The sequence below is a fragment of a genome, unplaced genomic scaffold, assembly GCF_019419815.1.
Source record: "Pyrus x bretschneideri cultivar Hongxiangsu unplaced genomic scaffold, Pyrus_bretschneideri_v1 Contig3, whole genome shotgun sequence".
NCBI lineage: Eukaryota > Viridiplantae > Streptophyta > Magnoliopsida > Rosales > Rosaceae > Pyrus > Pyrus x bretschneideri.
In genome coordinates, this window is record NW_025999612.1 from 5,180,904 (window position 1) to 5,200,028 (window position 19,125).

Here is a 19,125-nt window from a genome sequence, read left to right on the forward strand (position 1 = left end):
AACAAAAAAAAAAAAAAAAAAAAAAAAGCCAGTTCGCTCAGTTCGTCCCCCTGCAGAAGAAGAAGAAGAAGAAGAGGGAAGAAGAGGGAAGAAAAAGAAGAGAGAAGGAAAAAAAAAAAGGGTCTTTATTATTTTAATATTTAAATAATATTAAATGATTTTTTTTGTCTTTAATAATTTTTTTATTAATTTTTTAATAAAAATGGGTCCCGGATCAAGCCACGTCAGCATTTAACTGAGAAATAAACGGCCAAGCTAACGGAAGGTATAACATTGACACAAATTCGTAAGATGAGGTATGACATTGTCAATTTTAAAAGATGAGGTATTAAAGTGTCATTTGACCCAAACTTGAGGTAGTTTTTTGTCATTAACCCTTTTTTTGTTTTAAATTATATTATTACCTATGAATTTAGTTTCGATATTTTTATTGAAGGTCCTAGGTGGGCGCCTACTTTGACTATCCTCATGGCCGGCCCTAAGTTTATTTTTAAGTTTTGCTTTCAAACTTGGTCATATGGGTTTTTTCTTTGAACAAATAATAGTATCTACACTAAGGGGAGGGCGTGGGCATAGCCTCACAATATGCTAGCAATAATATGGTTCAAATTCACCTTTGGCGAGAGTCGAACCTAAGACCTCTCACTTACAAGTAAAGATGAATACCGCTAGACATAGTACTAAGTGACAACTTGTTCATATGGTTTTATTATCAAGGAAATGTTTGCAACCAAAACTCACATCAATGCGACAAAAAAACCCATCATCAAGTAATCAAGCCACGAAACTTATGTCAATTAACTGAAACGCAAAGTCATATTAAACGCATAACTATGAACTTCCAAACTTCTAATTTCTAACAATTGAGAGCTTCTTATCACCAAGACAAAGACCAAGACTTTCCCCAGAAACGCCCAAAACTTTTAACACCTTTAAAGTTTGAATAATGTTAAAGAGATCAAATTTTTAACCAAAACTCAAAAACATAGTAAACAGTCGAAACATAAAACCAATATCAAGTTAACTTCCGATTTCTAATAATTGACAGCTTATTGTCAACAAAACCCAGTAATTGTCTGCAATTACAATCTGGTTACCTGCTCACATAGTACTAAATTCAATAATTCATTGAGAAAAAAATCAAAAACTACCTCAAAAGAGCTCAACAAAAGTACTTTGACACCTCCAAGCTTTTATTTTGCAAGTTGTCTGGTAATAAGACAACACACAACATAAGACTCACAACGTAACTCGTCTATTTCTTGCCCTAAGCACACTGCCCAATGTCATTGAGACATTCCATTTAACACTTAAAGAGCACATTTCGAAAAATAACTTATTTATAACGAGTTCAATGACATGTGATGTTCCAATCAAATGATGCATGTTAAACAAAATTTTTATCTGCATGCTAATGTATTGTTAAATTAGAATGTCACATCACAGTTAACTCATTTCATGTCCTTCTTCACATTTCAAAGCGAATTCAGAGTTTTAACAGGTCAAAACCAGACGTTTAATTGGGCGGGAGGGGGGGTTTTTGGGGGGGGGGGGGGGGGGGGGGGGGGGAGGGGGGGTGCTGGTTGTTTGGGCGGGGGGCGGGTGTGGAGTGGGTTTCTTCAAATATAAAAACCAAGGCCCTATTATTATTAAACGGTCCAGATAAAACCACCTGCTCCACATTCCCGGAAGTAAGGAAATTGAACGGTCTAGATCTGGCCACTTACTCTGACTTTGATGATAACAAAAACGGCTCCAACCAATACCCGCTCTGAACACTCTCACTCCACCTCTCTCTCCTCAATGACCATCACCTGCATTCAATCTCTGTAAATCCTCCACCATTTTTCCTCCTCCAACTTTTCTGGGTTCTCCATGTTTCTCGCGGATCCCCGACCCGAACCCACTTTCCAGAAGCAGAGAATCCAAGTTTTACACAGAAAGAAGAATCGGCAGTAAAAGCAGAAGAGGTTCGGGTGGGATTGTGTTTGGTGTGGTGTTCCCGATTGATCCATGGGCGCCCAGCATTGACTCACAGAGCATAGCTTCACAGCTGTTTGCAGCTTCCCTGTTTCCCTACCTGGGTTTCTTGTAGTTCATCACCAAGTCAAAATCTGCCCCAAAGCTCACCCTTTTTGGGTTCTACTTCTTGCTTGCTTTTGTGGGGGCCACCAGTGAGTTTTTCCCAGCTTTTCCTTTTCTAGCACCTTTTTTAAAAAAATTTCCTGGCTTCCTGGGTTTTTGATAATTTATCCTTTTTTGGGTTGGTTAGTTTAGCAATTGTTAAGGCCTCCAATTGGATTGCAAATTCCTGAAATTTGAGAAACATAACAACAAAGTATTGCATGTTCATGTGTACTTGGATACTGTTTATTGTTTTACGATAGTCTATTGGCCAGAAGAGAACTTATATGCAACTGGGACACTAAAGTCACAATATCTCAAACTAATCATGTGAAGCTATGTTGCCAAGTAAAAACTCGTGGTGGTGCATTATAGGCTTGAGATACCGCCATCTTGGTCTCACAAATGCATGTCACTTCTCTCGAACCGAAAGACAACGGTTGTGTTTCTGCTGAGCAAATTGTCACATAGTCATGTTGAATTGCCCCGTCAAACATTCACTACACTCTAGTTGGATTGTTGTTTGATGTTGAATTTGGCCTTCTATTATTAAATGATTACTGTCAGATGCTCTGATTGGACTCTACTGACATAATTTTGTTCTCTCTTTCCTCTTATCAACTGAGCAGTTCCTGCTGGAATTTATGGTGAGATTTCGTGTTCGAGAAATAGAGAAATCTGTGCACATTATTTTAGTAAGTTTCATGGATCAATGCCTTACCGTACTCTGGTTGTGGGGGCTGAACAGCAAAGGTGAATAACGGCACTTCATTAGCGAATGTCAATTGGTTACATAGCGGGGCTGAGGCATTTCTCACTCTAACCAACATATTCATCGTGTTGGGGTTGAGGGGAGCTCTCAGAAAAGCTGGAGATGCAGAAGAAAGAACATCAGCTCCTATTCCCAGGTTGAAGGAGGAGAAGAAAACTTCTGTTTAGGTGCAGCAGCCGGCTCTCTCTGTGTTCATTCACTGTATGTAAAGTTGCAACACTTTTAGTGTTTTTTCTTTTTTGTGTAGAGTCTTGAATAGTTGAATTATTGTCCAATCTACAATCATATATATTGCGGATGTGCCTACAATATCCTTATCTTTCTGATTCTGTTATGTTGTTATCGAACTAAGAACATAACCGCCGCCTCAGAGTCTTTGAAAGTTTGTTTATTTTTCGAAAGCAATGTGGTAGGATCTTCATTTTATTTGGTTATAAAATGTGGCTATGGAACTGTTGCTATATGTTGAACATCACAAAAAGCTCTTATCTTTTACTAGAAATCTTCCTCTTCTATAATACATGGTTGATTCAAGATATGGTATTGGCAATCTCGAAGCTACTTATTCTTATTCTCAAAGATCAAGTAGATTTATAAGAAAAATCCTGGGGAGTCAAATGGGAAATAGGGGTCGAGTTCGACTGGCTGCAGTGGAAAATCCATGTCCGGAATCGGAGAATTGGTTGACGAATTGTTGGCTGAGATGATATCAGATTCCGAACGTTGCTCGTTTCCTGCAATGTTTCTCATCTGGCTAGGCAGCGCAAAGTAATAGTTTGATCCGCCTGCGGCTGGAGACAGGAATGATTGATTGAAATTGTCAAAAAGACTTTTATCATCAAGCATCGAAGATAGGAAGGCGTCATCGCTGATACTTCCGAACGGAGATGAAGTAAAAGAGAAAGGAGATGCTGTGTTCTCTCTGTCGTCTAAGTTCTCAGTATTGACTCTCAGATTAGTTGGGAAGCTCATTTGGTTTCCTTGAGACTGCTGTTGTTGATAAGTATTGTTATGATTGTGTCGTTTTCGTTCTTGCTTTTCTGGTGATGGTGGCGGTGGCACTGAACTGCCGCCATGAGAACATGTATGCTTCCCTTTGTATGTGATTTCGAAGACGGTGGGGTCTTCGTCTGATCTTTGCACTTGCTTTGTAGCCCAACAATTCTGCGTGTTCCGGTACGTGCATCTGTAATAGCTTCTGCGGATTTTAAACAAGTTGATCATCAGAATTGTTCATAACAATGTGAAACTTTCCATCTTACAGAAGAATACTGCTGTGTTTGCAGCTTCTCAAGGATGAATCTTTTCCCTACCAAAATCTTCAGCTTTTGTGCACGTGCGTATTAAAGGTAATGTATTTTATATTGCTTTTTAACACGTGGGACAAGTGACTGTTACTGCAAATGATTGCAGCAGGATAAGATTAACTGATTAAAGTAAAACAAGATCCTTAATTTTACCTTGGATGTTTGGCTCCTAGGATGTCTTTTTGCCCATATTTTCTCCAGCTGTGGCCATCTTCATGGGGTCCTTCAATCCCATTCTCAGAGATTACTCTCGTGACATGTTCTGTCCATTTGGCCATTTCCTTTCTGCAATATGCAAATTCAAATCAGCATTTGGTTCTTTGCGATTACGCTCGTTTGGTGGATAAGATTAGATTGGATTGGATAACTCCCCAGATGGATTAGCAACGAGGAAACTTATCCTTCCCAATCCTACCATTTTTTGTGGGAATTACAAGGGTAAGTTTCCTTCGTCGCTAATTCATCTTCTACTTTCAACTTGGAAGTTGGCATCCATTTCTTCATTCAACATATATTGAATTTAGTGCATTTATCCAATACAATCCTTGACACCAAGAGGCCTATTTTTTTGACTTAATTGTTAATCCAATCTCACCTTTTCTTGGAGACCGCCGTCAGGTCCTGATGATCCTGGAGACTGCTGTTATTCTCAACGCAACAAGGTCCTTCATTGGCTGACATTAGCGACTCCGGTGCGCTAGCAATTGCTCTGATAGGACTTTGTGGCGAACCACCACATTTCAGCATCAGAAGGGCCTTCTCATATGACGACAGTATCCTCTGCACTAAAAATTGCTTGGTGTCTGCTGACGATTTTGCATTTAGACATAGCCTCAACTGTTTTGCTAGCTCCATTCCTTCAATGATCTCATTGACCAGTGACTTCTGCTCCCCGCTCTTACCAGAATCCATTTCTTCAATTCTATATGTCTGTTGGGATTATGAGCAATGATTTTTTCTTCCTGATACAAGCGATATTGGGGAAGGGAGGATTTGAACACAGGACCTTAGACACTCTTAACCACGTGAACTAAAACTACCGTGGAAGATTATGAGCAGTGTTTAAGAACCTTCATCAACTTCATCCCACTAAAGCTTCGCAATATTCCGAGAAAGAGTAGAACCCAAGGAGATTCGTGAGCTCCGAAACGTTGTTTGCAGTAAGAAGGTACAGACATGGAATTGGAATCCAGAATTTGAAGATTATTTGAAGTGAGGAATTGGTATCCAGAATTTGAAGATTATTTGAAGTGAGGAATTGAGTATGCAGGAAAAGGGAAGAAGATTAGAGTAGTGAAGCTGCAGAAGCAAAGAGAGTGAGAGAGTTTTGATTTGAACGGAGAAAGTTGAGAGGTTGTATATATATAGGTGACTTGTTAATTTGAATATTGAAGTGGAAGATTTGGAGAGTGGAAAGTCTGAGGTTTTGACTGAGAAAGCGAGTTTTTCAGCTCTGACTGGTCTTTGGTCTGCATATAGAAAAAGTAAGGTCTATGCTGACCAATTCAACTTCTTCTAATTCTCTACAGATATAACTTGTAAAATGGTTTCTCTCTCTCTCTCTCTCTCTCTCTCGCGTACACTTTCTTTCTCTCCCCTTGTCTCTCCCGCACTTTCCTTCTCTCTCCCTTTGTGATTTGTCCTTCGTGGCATTGCATGATTGCGATTTGGAAGAATAGATAGTCAAGAGTTGTTGTGTTGTTAGCAAGGTACTTGCTAAGAATGTTCAAAGTTCATACCCTATTGGCCTATTTCGTTACTATTTAGAAAAAATTTCGGCTGCGATTGTCATATTGTTACGTAATATTATTAATTTGTGTGTTATAATACGAGTGAGACAATTTAAGATATGAGAGACTTGAGACATAATATTTAAATATGTATTTGATATCATAAATAAATTAATAATATCAGGTGACCGTGTGATGAAAAAATGTATAGGTTTTGGTACGCTCCAAGACTACTTTTTGTTTCTATGTTCTAGGTTTTCCTTGGTGATTCTAGAACATGAGATGCAGGCGCTGGCGTTAGTGTGGAAAAAGGAAGTGCAAAGCTACATAAGCTATATATATGTGGTATTTGGTTATTGGTCAACACGTTGTTATAAGCACTTGGACATTCTTATGTGACGAGATTATTGACCATGTTTCCTCTGACCATGTTTGTTTGTTATGGTTGTTGGTTCCATCTCTTTTTCTAATCTTACTGATTTATCTTGAAAAATGTATTTTAATAATGATAGATGAATTCTAATAAGTTTACTACATTGTACTAATGAATGTAATATAATATTTAAATACTCACAACGCGTCTTTAACCTATGAATTTCTATTTTAAAACTAATTAGGCAATACAAGAAAAGCTGAAAATGATCTGAAATAGAACGAAAGGCTTTGATTGTAATGTAAGGTTCACACTCTTAACTAAATAAATATCCATACAATTCGTGTTGATTGTAGGTAAATTTCAGCATCAACAATTACACTATAAACCTCCCACCAAATTAGCATGGACAGGGTTATATTAACTTTGTAACCAAAATAAAGCCAGGTGAGGGGTTGAATTTCGGTTCTCAAAGAATAAGAATAACATAGTTAAGTAGCATTTAGGACCATATTAAAATTCTGGTTATTATATGTATGCATGGAATCTACTATTTGTTATGTGATTTCTCAAGTTGCACAAATATTTATGTGGTATGAGTCATATATGTCAATCTTACTTATGTGATGAGAAGACTCTTGATAACAACATGATGATGAAAGTTCTAACTGGGAAGTGATCTTTATACACCGTTTTTAGCTTTATGTTTGTCCTCAGATTAAATAAATTAAACAGAAACAACAAATATGATTAAACATGAGTATGTGAGAAACTAAGAAAGTGTGTGTTTATCACTTCTCACGTTAGAATAAAAAGAAGTTTGGATGAAACGTTTGATTTTGATTGATTTCGATAAGAGACTTGGCCACAAAAAAATAGAGAACCCAAACTTATAAAGATTGTACAAGCACAAAATAATAACCTCTAAATCAAATGAATGAAAAATAAAAAAATAAAAACTCTCCCAAATATTAGGATAGGTTCAAAATTCGAATCTCCTTATTCCGGTTATATATTTATTCAGAAACACAGATGAGGAAAATCACAAAATGGTCATACTTTTGGAGGGAAAAAAAATAAACGGGAGGCTATGATTTAGTCTTTTGTTGGATATGCAGGCTCGTTTCTTTTCCGAGAGAATGTTTCGCTATGTGCCATTATCCAGAACCTCTCTATTTCTTCTGCTTTTCGTCCTGGAATCCGACCCGCAATCAAATGCCACCTGCTAATGTTGTTCAAGCTGGTTCAGCTAGCTAGCTATAAACTATTTATGATTACAAACGATGGCATTAGTCTTTGTATATATATAGTACTCTGTGTAGTAGTTATTTTCTTTAATATCATTGATGAGGAGTGCATAATAATTATGTTTTTAGAGTGCCAATAACAGTTTCTTAAGATAATGGTTCAGTTTAGATCGATCGAACCTGTCTCCGACAAGTCTGTACATTCTGTAGATCAGATCCACCTCGTCTTCACTCATCTTTACGTACTCCCATTTGATACTGCTCACTTCTTCTGCATGAATTAACCATGACAATCATGAACAATATATTTAAAGAGAGATGAAAATTATTGTGTCCCTAACACCTTCTGAGCCGGAATTGGCAGTGTTCTTGGCTTCTTGTTTATGTGAACGACGTTTGTCCATTTTCTCTCACAAAAGCTAGCCAGAACAGGAACACCTAAACTCAGAGAGAGAGAGAGAGAGAGAGAGAGAAAGGATTGCATGGGTAAGAAATAACCGCACAATAGATATATATCTGACACCATGAACTTCAAATGATTTGTAAGAAGCTGGAATTTCATAAATTAGTTGACTCAATATTGAACTCTTCTATCGTGGTCATTACTCCGATTGACTTCTTGTTGTCTTTCTAATTTTCCAATAATAATCCACAAATTTTAAAACAATACTTATTGGATAATACTTGCATCCCTGTGTGGCGTGCACGTATGTCCTGTTTTACGAATAATGTATCTTGACAAAAAATGATTGAAATCATTCAATTTATTAATTTTCATTTGAACATTAGTCCTACAAAAATCATTTAAATTGAAGATTGTTTTGTCATCTAAACATATCAAATAAATGAACGGTTCGTCATGAATATGTTTCTTGGTACATACGCCATCGATTTGTTTAATACATTTGAATTACTAAATAATCTCCGGTTCAAATGATGTTTTTTAGGGGTGATCCTCAAATGAAGATTAAGAAATTTAACTATTCTTATCATTGATTTATTCTATTAAGATACGTTATTCCCAAATGGAAGAATATGTGCATTCCTCACACGGGGAATGCAAGTCTTATCCATACTAACTAGAGTCAAACTCTAGTTGTAAGCATATTACACAAAATTGATCGTGGGAAATTTTGCCAAGTTGTTTTTTTTCTAAACTCAATTAATTCAATATCGTTGACAAGTGGTGAATTGTCTTGATGATTAGGATGTTTATCTTCGACGCACTGCATTCCGAGTTCAAATCATGCAAATCTTCTTAATATAAATAAGTGTAGAATCGCTTGTAATAATCTTTGTTTGTGTGTAGGTAAGTAATTGAACACTTGGAATTGATGCCCAAACAACCATATATATGTAAGGCGTATAACTGTACACTTGCTCATCGGAGAGACATATATATCCAAGCATCCCCGGTCCCAACCACCACTAGCCACATGGCTATAGCCCCACCTGGATCAATGAAAGCTACCTATAAGTTATCCTCCAGTCAATACAATATAATTAGGACGTACATTATACGTGTTTGATTTTTCTCTTACATTTTCCTCAAATAAAGAATCGTATAAAGTCCAACCTTTCTATTAAATTTGGTTAACTATTCAAAGTGTAAGCACTCTCGTGCTTTATGAGAGAACGCATTTGAAGTAGACTGGTAGGTTTGCGTTATATAATCATGCTGTTAAACATTTTGCTTAATTGTATGCAGACTGGTAGGTTTGCGTTATATAATCATGCTGTTAAACATTTTGCTTAATTGTATGCAATGTACTAGATACAGATATGTGTTTGTTGTGAACTATTTGATTTGAGGGAGAGAGAGGTGCGGCAACGGGAAGAAAGATAGAGAAAAGGGTTTGAGGAATTATGTGTGTTATTTCTCGGTCCTTGTACCTTTATTTATAGTAAAGCAAAGAGGATTTCTTGCCTTGCAAGTAATACAGTATTAAAGGGAAAAGATCTTCTAGTATCCTAAATAAAATATACTATTGATTTATATAATCATACATGGACTAAAAGTATATTCATAACATTCCCCTTTTAGTATGTAAATACTCAAGTAGATGGCGCAAATGTAGAAGCAATTGATGAAGTCGTCTCGTCTAGTCGACACAAGTAGCGAATGGGAATCTCAAAACAAACGGAATAATGCATAGGTGGTAAAACTCACAAAAGCTTGCTATAGTAAAACCCAAGGTGGATAAAACCCCTAATCTAAGGAGAAAAGTGAGAAGTTGCATTAAGTCAAAACTAAATGTCTTCTGGATGCAAGCATAATGCTTCCAAGGGTATGACCATCCTAGGATAGTGTGCCTTGTTAAAACCTAGCCAGGTAGCAAAAACCCAGTGGGAAAAATGCTCCTAATCGTAGGGAAAAATAGTACATTAAGATCAATTATCAATGAGTATAATTTTGGATAGAACTACAAACATTGCTAATGAGATAATTATGCATATTAATTCCTCGGACAAGCTTCTAAAAAGTAGATTTCGGCAATGACGTTGTATAGAGGTTGGCAAGGTTGTCTTTAGATTGAATTTGCTTGACTTCAATCTTCTGATGCTCATGTTGATGTGACGTATACAGAATATGCTTGGCATTGACTTCGTTGATGTATCATGTCTTGGTTGGAACAATACATGCGGCATAACCTTCATGGATCATCATTGGGACTCAACGATGGATGAAACAGTAGGTACATCGAATATGCTCAACAAGAACTCTCAACCATGTTTCACGTGTGGCATAGTGAAGGTGAGTCTTGGAACGATTCGAAGATTTTACAACTAAGGTTTATTTGGATGACTTCTAAGTTTTTATTTGGATGACTTCTAAGTTATTGCAGTTTTCCTAACGATAAAGACATAACATATTTGGAAATGTACCTTGTTCGGATTAGACAGATAATTTGAGTCAGTGTATCACACAAGGTAGACATATTTCCAAGAACCAAGAGGTTGCGATTCATTCTAAGATGCATATGGATAAAGTAAGCCCAAATTCGCAGTAACAGTAAAACATCTTTAACACCAATTTGGTGGTGGCGTGTTGGCACAATACTACTTTATACTAAAAGATTGTCAACAATTGAAATGTCTAATCTAGTGCTTTGAGCTAAGTATGATAAATATCAGCTCCATAACTCCTCTATGGGGCCAAAAATAATCCCAAAAATCATGGAGGTGACACGTGGATTTTGGACAATATGGACGAGATTACCCTCGAGGTACAATGGAACTCCCACGCGCATGCAACGGACAATAATGACTCAATCAAGGAAGAGTCAAAGGTGATCAATATGGTATTTGTTCAAATCCCTCTTATCACTCCTTATCAATCCTTAATTGATTTTATTCAAAGGGTAACTCCCAAAACTTCATATTTAAATTAGGAATAATTGTCATGTTAATTGCAAGATATTATATCCCATAATATCTTGCAATTATCACCCAAGTACACCATAAAGGGTCGGCCACTCCTCACCCTAAGGGCCAGCCACTCTCCTATAAATACCCCACTTATCCCACAAAAATGTTAAGCCATTTGCTACCCACAAACTCCTAAACACATTCTTTTCAGAATTCTAACTTTGGTATCAGAGATTCTGTGGCCAAAGCCCCCCCTCCCCCCCAAAATCATCATAGGCGTGTGAGGCTTTTGGCCTTAATCGAAGGTGTTATTATTATCATTTTGCATGTGCTTTTTCATCAAAGGAAGAGATGGTAGAAAATTACATCCATAAATTTGTGATGTCATTGAGAGTTTGATTCACACACTCAAAGAAGACTCTCGTATTCAAAGTTTCTCATTTCTCATTCATTCGTAGATTTTTTGTACATTCTTATTCCTAGAGTTTTTTTATAAAGTTCTTTGAATAAACGTAAAAGAAAAGTACAATGACGGGAGACTCGAAAACCCCGACAAACAGAACTTCCTATGTTCAAAGATCCGGATCAAACGATGGAGGATGCGATGTAGCCCCACCACGACGATCCATAAAGCTCAACATGACTGCAAGAGGATCAACACTACCCCCACGGGGCACTACTGTGGGAGATACCATGGAAGCAGCCACCGTAGTAGCCCATGGCGAACCCATTGCCGATGGTGAGCTAGCTACAATGCATTAGCAAGCCTAGGCCCGTGCCACAAAGCAGCCAGCCCAACACGAAGCAATTCAGATCCATCAGGCCCAAGACGCTATAGTGGCAGCTACAGCAAAAGAAGCAACTTAGCACTTGCGAGCCCAAGGCTAGCGCATTCCAAAGTCGAGGCATTGATCCATGCAGAGCCAACTCCTGGCCTCTGCCAGTCGATGCGCCGCACCACCCCAACAGCTGCCCCGCGACAGCATCACCCAAGAATAAGATAAAGAAAATTAAGTATTTCTTACCTTGGTGCGGCACGGAGAAGACAAAGAAATCAACATAATATTGTTCTTTACATGGGTAAGCGAAGAAGAATTGCTAGGGGAGGGGGAACAAATATTCTCTAGCTTTCTCTCTTTCTTGTATGGATAAATAATTGTCTTCCGAAGTTGATTTAATCCCCTACTTAAGGTAGGCTTAAATAGGCTTCGGTGGCGATTCATTTCCCTTTCCTAGAAGAATTTAATTCCAAGCACAAGTGGGAATCTGTATCAAAGTTGGACATCTCTACACCTACTGCCCTTTCTTACGAGCATCTTAGTAGGTGTGGGGGCATTTGTGGAGCCAAAAATAATCCCAAAAATCATGGAGCTGACAAGTGGAGTTTGGACAAGAAGGGCGAGATTACCCTCAAGGCACACCGGAATTCCCACACGCATGCAATGGACAATAACGGCTCAATCAAGGAAAAGTCAATGGTGATCAATATGGTATTTATTCAAATCCCTCTCATCACTCCTCATCAATCCCTATTTGATATTATTCGCAAGGTAACTCCCAAAAGTTCCTATTTAAATTAGGAATAATTGCCATGTTAATTGCAAGATATTATTTCCCATAATATCTTGCAATTATCAACCAAATACACCATAAGGGGCCAGCCATTCCTTACCCTAAGGCCCGGCCACTCTCCTATAAATACCCCATTTATCCCATAAAAATGCTAAGCCATTTGTTACCCATAAACTCCTAAACACATTCTTTTTAGAATTTTAACTTTAGCATCGGAGATTCTTCAGCCAAAGTCCCCCTCCCCCACAAATTCATCGTGGGTGCGCAAGGCTTTTGGTCTTAATCGAAGGTGTTATTATTTTGGAAGTGCATTTTCATCAAAGGAAGAAATGGCGAAAATTTGCATCCACATGCTCGAATGTCTCATTTGCATCTGGCATATAGACGATCAAGGGTATACTCAGAAAAGACACATTCTGGGTGTAGTTCAATTAGTGGACTAGAATAATGTCAGAACTATACTTTAAACTTCATGTTGAAGTAATGTCGAGCATTTCACGACCCTTGATTCAATTTGAACCAAGCTTTGAGGCCTTGTTAGTGTTTGTAGGTGTTGAATCTTAAATTTGGAAATTGGTTTTGTATGAAAATGAAGTTAGAGAAAGAGAAAGTTGAGAATTGGAGAAAGAGAAGTTTGTTGCTCCTTGGATTCTATTGCATCATCATTCACACGAAGCGTATGATTTTACTAAGGACAAAAGTGATTGTTGTGACTCCACACAAGCCAACGGATAAAAAATATCCCACATGAGTATAGACATTGAAATTTCAGTGAAATAAATGTTGACCAATGTATTAAAATTACAACCTTTATTCATTTCACCTACATCACACACTCATTTCACCTACAACTTCCACTTACTTCACCAACCTCACGCACTTACTTCACCAACATCACACACTTATTTCACCTACAACATCCACTCACTTCACCAAAAAAATGGATGGTGGTGATTCATTCTCTTGGCCTATAAATAACCTTCTCCATCAAAGGAAAAATGGGGGAATTTACATCACACCAAAACCTTGAAGCCTTGAAACTCTAAAGCTCTCAAGCAAATCTCGAAGGATCAAGAAAGCACTCTTCATTCTTTGTCAAATCTTCCTTCAAGATCAAGCCTCAACGGCCCTTGAAGAACTTCCACCAACTCAATATCAAGCCCCGATGGCCCTTGAAGAAAGTGTTCATCATTCATCATCCGTTCATCCTAAGATCAAGCCCCAACGGCTCTTTGGATCAACAACCTCAACAAATCCACACATCCAATCGTTCTTCAAGATTAAGCCTAAAAGCCCTTGAAGATCCGCTCATCCATCAATCTTCAAGATCAAGCCCAAAAGCCCTTGAAGAAATCCACACAACCATTATTCAAGATCAAGCCCAAAAGCCCCCTTGAAGAACTTCCACCAACTTAAGATCAAGTCCTAACGGCCCTTGAAGAAAGTGTTCATTATTCATCATCCATTCATCCTAAGATCAAGCCCCAACGACCCTTTGAATCAACAATCTCAGCAAATCCACACATCCAATCGTTCTTCAAGATTAAGCGCAAAAACCCTTGAAGATCCGCTTATCCATCAACCTTCAAGATCAAGCCCAAAAGCCTTTTGAAGAAATCCGCACAACTATTATTCAAGATCAAGCCCAAAAGCCCCTTGAAGACCCGTTCATCAACCTTCAAAGATCAAGCCCTGAAGGCCCCTTGAAGAAACTTCCCTCAACCTTTAAGATCAAGCCCCAACGGCCCTTGAAAAAACTTCAAACTGTTCATCCAAGATCAAGCCTTGACGGCCCTTTGATCAATCACACATCCACAAATCAACACCTTACAGAGATTGAATCAGATGATCAAATTACAAAGAGATTGTAACCCTAAAATTATTAATTAATACAAAATATATTTTGTACACGTGTTCTTGTTTCAGGAATTTTTCGTGTTTACAATGAGCTACACATGATTCACTTAAACAATTTAATTGAATGATAGATGAAAAAAATACAAGTCATTGAGATGTTCTAATCGTAGTCATACATTGCAACTAAGCACAATACATTGCTTAAGAACAAATCAATGTTTTTAAAAAACTAGCCTTAGGGCGCGCCTAGGCACCTTTGGAGGCGGGGCTGCTTGCTTTTCACCTCTATTCTGTGAGGTTAGGCGTAAGGCAACATCGGGGCACGCCTAGGCGGCTGAGGCACGCCCAAGTTTTCAGTTGAGCATTTTTTCCTTCCAATTCCAGGTCTATTTCTACCATTCCTCTATGTGTCATTCTAGTTTCAAGGAAGAAGAAAAAGAGCAATTTCTCTCTCCAAATCCTAGTGGCAAAGTCTAACTCTAACTTACTCCTCCACTCAGCCATTATTTCCTTTAAATTCCCTATAATAATTGTTCCACTCAATCTTTATTTCATTTTAAATTCACTATAATAGCTCCACTTAGCCTTTATTTCCTTTTGAATTGCCTATAATTGCGACATTCTGCCTTTATTTCCTTTCAAACTCCCTATAATTGTGGCCACTCAACCTTATTTCTCTTGAAGTTCACTATAATTGCTTACAATAAAATATATAATTACAACATTTTAAGACTATATGACATAAGTTCCAAGTACAACTACACTTAGTAATGAAGAAGAAGATATTATCATTGGCTTTATTATAATTATATTTGTTTTACAAAGTTTTATGCTATATATATATAATTATTTATGCAATATATATTAAGTTATTTAGGTCCTGTGAGGCTTCGCCTCACGCCTAGGCGGGGCTATACATGAAATGCCTTGCCTATGCCTCCGCATTTCAATACATTGGAGCAAATTCAAATAAAAAACTAGTAGAAACCTTCTGTACCAAACAATGTGATTTGCAAACAAAGTTATTCTTCAACACTGCTGAAAGAAGGCAAGTAATTAGAAATACACTAATGGAAGTAAATGTTTTCTCGTCATATTGTTAATTTTTGCCACTTAATTAGAGTCAATGTTAGGGTTTTTTATTTAGACCTAGTCACACCCCATATTTGAGAGAAATCCCAAATTAATTTATTGGTAATTAATGTCTATCAAGTTATAGCTAGGGATGAATATTATTTTGGTGACGAATTTGTCCTTTTAGATAAGAGCAACTCCAATGCAGAGATGTGAATTTGAAATATAGAAATTATATTTACATCTCATTTTACACTTTTGTGAAATGTAGGTGGGAGTTCTACTTTAATAGAAGATATGTAAATTCAAGATCCTATTTAATTATATGTAAATTCAAGATCCTATTTAATTATTTGTCTTTGATTGGCGGGATTTACCACCGAAAGATGTAATATATATATATATATATATATATATATATATATATATATATTTAGGTGTTTTTTTTTCCCATTTTGCGGCCAAGATGTATATTTTACATCTCTCCACTAGAGAGCTTTCCAGGCAATCAAAAATGCAAAATGCAAATTTCAAGGCATTTTGCATCTTATATTGGAGATGTCCTAAATAAGAAAAAAAATTTTAAAAACCTTTATTAAATGCATTTTGAATTTTGAAAGCTTGCAATTGTCGCCATGAAATACATTTTGAATTTTGAAAGCTTTTTTTTTTTGTTTTGTTGATAATTTTGAAAGGTTTTTTTTCGCCTAAATAAGAAAAACAATTTTAAAAACCTTTTTTTTTTTTTTTGTTGATAATTTTAAAATACATTTTGAATTTTGAAAGCTTGCAATTGTCGCCGTGGAAACTTGAATCCATAATAAACAACTTGTTAGTCATGAAACCTACTGTTGAGGTAGAATAAAATGTTTCTTAAACAAAACAAAAAACAAAACCTAATAATTATCAACACATGGACACCTAGGGCTAGTCTATTTAAACCTTATCAATTGGTAAGCAGATCCTAACTACATCACATCTGCGGTAGGTATCAAAACTTAGATATCCACATTACCTATAGATTAGATATCAAACCCTCACATTACCTACACTTGGGTATCAAACTCATCCACATTATCCATATAGAAGACTCAAATATAATAAATTTTAAGCTAAAAATCAAGTTGTTCCACATAAATAACATTAAATTAGAAAAATGATGTTTGACAAAAAAAAAAGTAAAATTGTAGATGGTAAAATAGGAATGTGATCCAATATTCTAGTGGATATGGTGTTAAGTTTTTACCCATACTTCTCGCGTTTGAAACTTCCCCCTCCCCTAAATTAATGTAATCATTTCGAACAACCTCTCCTCCCTTAATAAAAGTAAATTTTTTTAATAATAATATAGGTAAGAAATAAAATGAGAAATGCTTGTTTCATTATGTTTGAATGAAGAAATTTAAGATAATTAAGGAATTTTAAAATGACAGAAATTGAAATGACGGGATTTTATTTTTTAGAATTTGTGAATTTTCTTGTTTGGTTAATCTAAAAGAACAATGGAATTGAAAATGGAATTTGTTATTTTTAAACTTACAATCATAGAATTTGGAAAATGACACCTATTTACATGAAATTTAAACTTGAGAATTGAAGGTCCCAAATTCTAAGTTTTTTTCCACGCGGAAATTCTAAATTTCTATGTTTATGAATCCAAATAAGGGAATTAGTAAATGTCAATTTATAAATTCTAACTTTTACTTAAATTCCAAGTTCATTTCCCTCATCCAAACATAATGTAAGAGAAAAATAAAAGATATATGTATTATGATTGATGATTAATTGATACATCAATTCTTCCTTTAGCTATTTATATTGGAAATGGATCCTCTCTGAATCCCTTCCACCTAATTCACCAAATCCGGGGATCTGGGCCATTGAAATTTGATCAAACGGCTAAAGTTATTATAATCTTTAAAGTGGGTCTCTGTTTGTAGCCGTTTGATCAAATTTCAATAACTTAGATCCCCGAACTTAATGGACTAGGAGGAAGGGATCCGAAGAGTATTCCCTTCCATTTGTATCTCACTTAACAACATAACAAACTACTGACAACTCAACAAAACTATAGTAGTTAATTAGACCAATATATTTATACTAAGGGGTGGATAAATAGTGGTTGTGAACTCGTAATTTTTCGAAATTCAAACGTAAGCCATTTCACTTACAAGTGAGAGAAGTATTATTAAACCAAAAAAATTGACATGAGCCTCTCGAATCTCTATCATATGCAATCATCTTAAAATAAAAATAAAAATGACCACAAAAGAAAAAAGAAAGAATAAAGGAGTTGTTATTGGTACGCACATAAAGTCATTGTGCGCTCCTTATACTTTTATAAGAGAGTTTGCACACAGAACAAGTGTAAGATGACTTTTTTAGAGTGCTAATAACATTAACAAAAAAGAAATGAGCATAATAGAAAAAAAATATCTCCTTTGTGGAATAAGGAAAACAAGAAAAAAGTTTGATGCAAGTGAAAGCTGTCATGTCATTTTCTGTTGATTTATTTTGTTGACAAACGATATAAGTTATTTACAAAGTTATTTTGACTACAGGCCGTTCGCTCACCCATAGCAAGACACATTGAACTACAATTAGTATCAAACTCATTATAAACATTTATCATTCTCGTATTCAAGTGAGTTGAACATGAGATCTACTCCAACTAAGTAGTGATTGAGTGCCTCTATACACCAACTAGTCATGTACTTTTCTATTGAATTATTGAAGTACTTCAATCTCCGTATCTGGTTGCTGCCTGTCTGGATTGACAAGAGAGTACGGGACCATTGGTTGCGTGTTATATTTCCATTCTAATCCGTCGACAAAAGGATTTGTAACGATCTGATTCCACCCTCCATTTTCTTCTTCTTCTTCTTTTGTTCATGTGTCAATTCTCTCCAATATGCCAAGGATAAATTTGTTCGATTAATGGAAACTTTTTAAATCCATAAAGTCATTCATATTCATCGTGAAGCAAATTTGATTGCTCAAATTTTCCATATTTAAGCATCCTTATTACGAGTATGTTACAGCTAGTTGCTCATGACAAGGTTCTAAAAGACTGTAAGCGCTAGTCGGGTTACGGTTAAGGCCTAACGTCTAGGCGGATTAAGCAGATTTAAGTAAATCCATTATATTTCATGTAAATAAGTGTCTGTTTATACTTAAAATATATATAATTTTATTATAAACTACAAAATAAAATGACATATGTATTATGAAGTATTGGAACATAATGAAAACATGGGGAACAAGCATATAATGCGTGCTCATTTAAGTATTCGACAAGTCTCTTACAATTTATTCGAAAAAAAATAAAATGCAAAATGAAAGTTATCTATTTTCTGTCCAAATGAGTCACAACCTAAGTGGGTGCTTAGGCAGGTGCTTAGATGGGTCTGGACGAGCTAGGTGGACGACTGAGCAGGTCTAGGCACCATTTCTTAATTTTCAAAAGCCTATGCATTAATCGGGCAGTGGCCAGCCGTCTAGCATCTAGGCGAGAATTTTTAGAACAGTGCGCATTGGCAACTCTGATCATGGACGGATGTAAGACTCACAAGGCGGACAAATAGGCAATTTTGACATGAACGGATACAGGACTCGCAAGGCATCGACGTCCAGTGTTACCCACAGACAGCTGGAGTAAAATTCATATATCTATAGTGGGTTTGATTCCCTCCATATTATT

The 19,125-nt window shown here is 36.4% G+C and overlaps 3 protein-coding genes across 4 annotated transcripts; 1 reads left to right on the top strand and 2 right to left on the bottom strand.

The window, feature by feature from the left end:
* Nucleotides 1-1,810: 1,810 nt before the first annotated feature.
* LOC103943821 lies at nucleotides 1,811-3,205 on the top strand (the record flags this gene model as incomplete). Its single annotated transcript, XM_009354182.2, is given in 3 exon segments — nucleotides 1,811-2,174; nucleotides 2,754-2,771; nucleotides 2,873-3,205. Coding segments are annotated over 3 exon segments (573 nt in total), but the record flags the coding sequence as incomplete, so codon positions are not given.
* Nucleotides 3,206-3,361: 156 nt separating this feature from the next.
* On the bottom strand, nucleotides 3,362-5,624 carry LOC103943771 (probable WRKY transcription factor 53). Its single transcript, XM_009354118.3, has 3 exons — nucleotides 4,799-5,624; nucleotides 4,357-4,488; nucleotides 3,362-4,094 (listed from the first exon to the last, which is right to left on the bottom strand). Exons 1-3 carry the CDS (start codon nucleotides 5,113-5,115, stop codon nucleotides 3,488-3,490), a joined length of 1,056 nt encoding a protein of 351 aa, XP_009352393.2. The 5' UTR covers nucleotides 5,116-5,624; the 3' UTR covers nucleotides 3,362-3,487.
* A 1,651-nt stretch (nucleotides 5,625-7,275) lies between these two features.
* LOC103943772 (MYB-like transcription factor ETC3) lies at nucleotides 7,276-8,050 on the bottom strand. Of its 2 annotated transcripts, none has more exons than XM_009354120.3 (3): nucleotides 7,897-8,050; nucleotides 7,734-7,824; nucleotides 7,276-7,528 (listed from the first exon to the last, which is right to left on the bottom strand). In XM_009354120.3, the coding sequence occupies exons 1-3, from the start codon at nucleotides 7,955-7,957 to the stop codon at nucleotides 7,402-7,404; spliced, it is 279 nt and encodes a 92-aa protein (XP_009352395.2). In that variant the 5' UTR covers nucleotides 7,958-8,050; the 3' UTR covers nucleotides 7,276-7,401. The 2 variants fall into 2 exon arrangements, with proteins under 2 accessions (XP_009352395.2, XP_009352394.2); XM_009354119.3 differs by having other exon boundaries at nucleotides 7,276-7,531.
* Between the last annotated feature and the right edge of the window lie 11,075 nt (nucleotides 8,051-19,125).

Excerpts from the sequence above, each read along its gene's own strand:
- LOC103943771 (XM_009354118.3), bottom strand. The coding sequence starts at position 5,115 with ATGGATTCTGGTAAGAGCGGGGAGCAGAAGTCACTGGTCAATGAGATC. Across the intron at positions 4,489-4,798 it reads ACGGCGGTCTCCAAGAAAAG|AAAGGAAATGGCCAAATGGA; the intron begins GTGAGATTGGAT and ends TGCATATTGCAG. Across the intron at positions 4,095-4,356 it reads CTAGGAGCCAAACATCCAAG|AAGCTATTACAGATGCACGT; the intron begins GTAAAATTAAGG and ends TAAAATCCGCAG.
- LOC103943772 (XM_009354119.3), bottom strand. The coding sequence starts at position 7,957 with ATGGACAAACGTCGTTCACATAAACAAGAAGCCAAGAACACTGCCAAT. Across the intron at positions 7,825-7,896 it reads TGCCAATTCCGGCTCAGAAG|AAGAAGTGAGCAGTATCAAA; the intron begins GTGTTAGGGACA and ends TAATTCATGCAG. Across the intron at positions 7,532-7,733 it reads TACAGACTTGTCGGAGACAG|CAGGTGGCATTTGATTGCGG; the intron begins GTTCGATCGATC and ends GAACAACATTAG.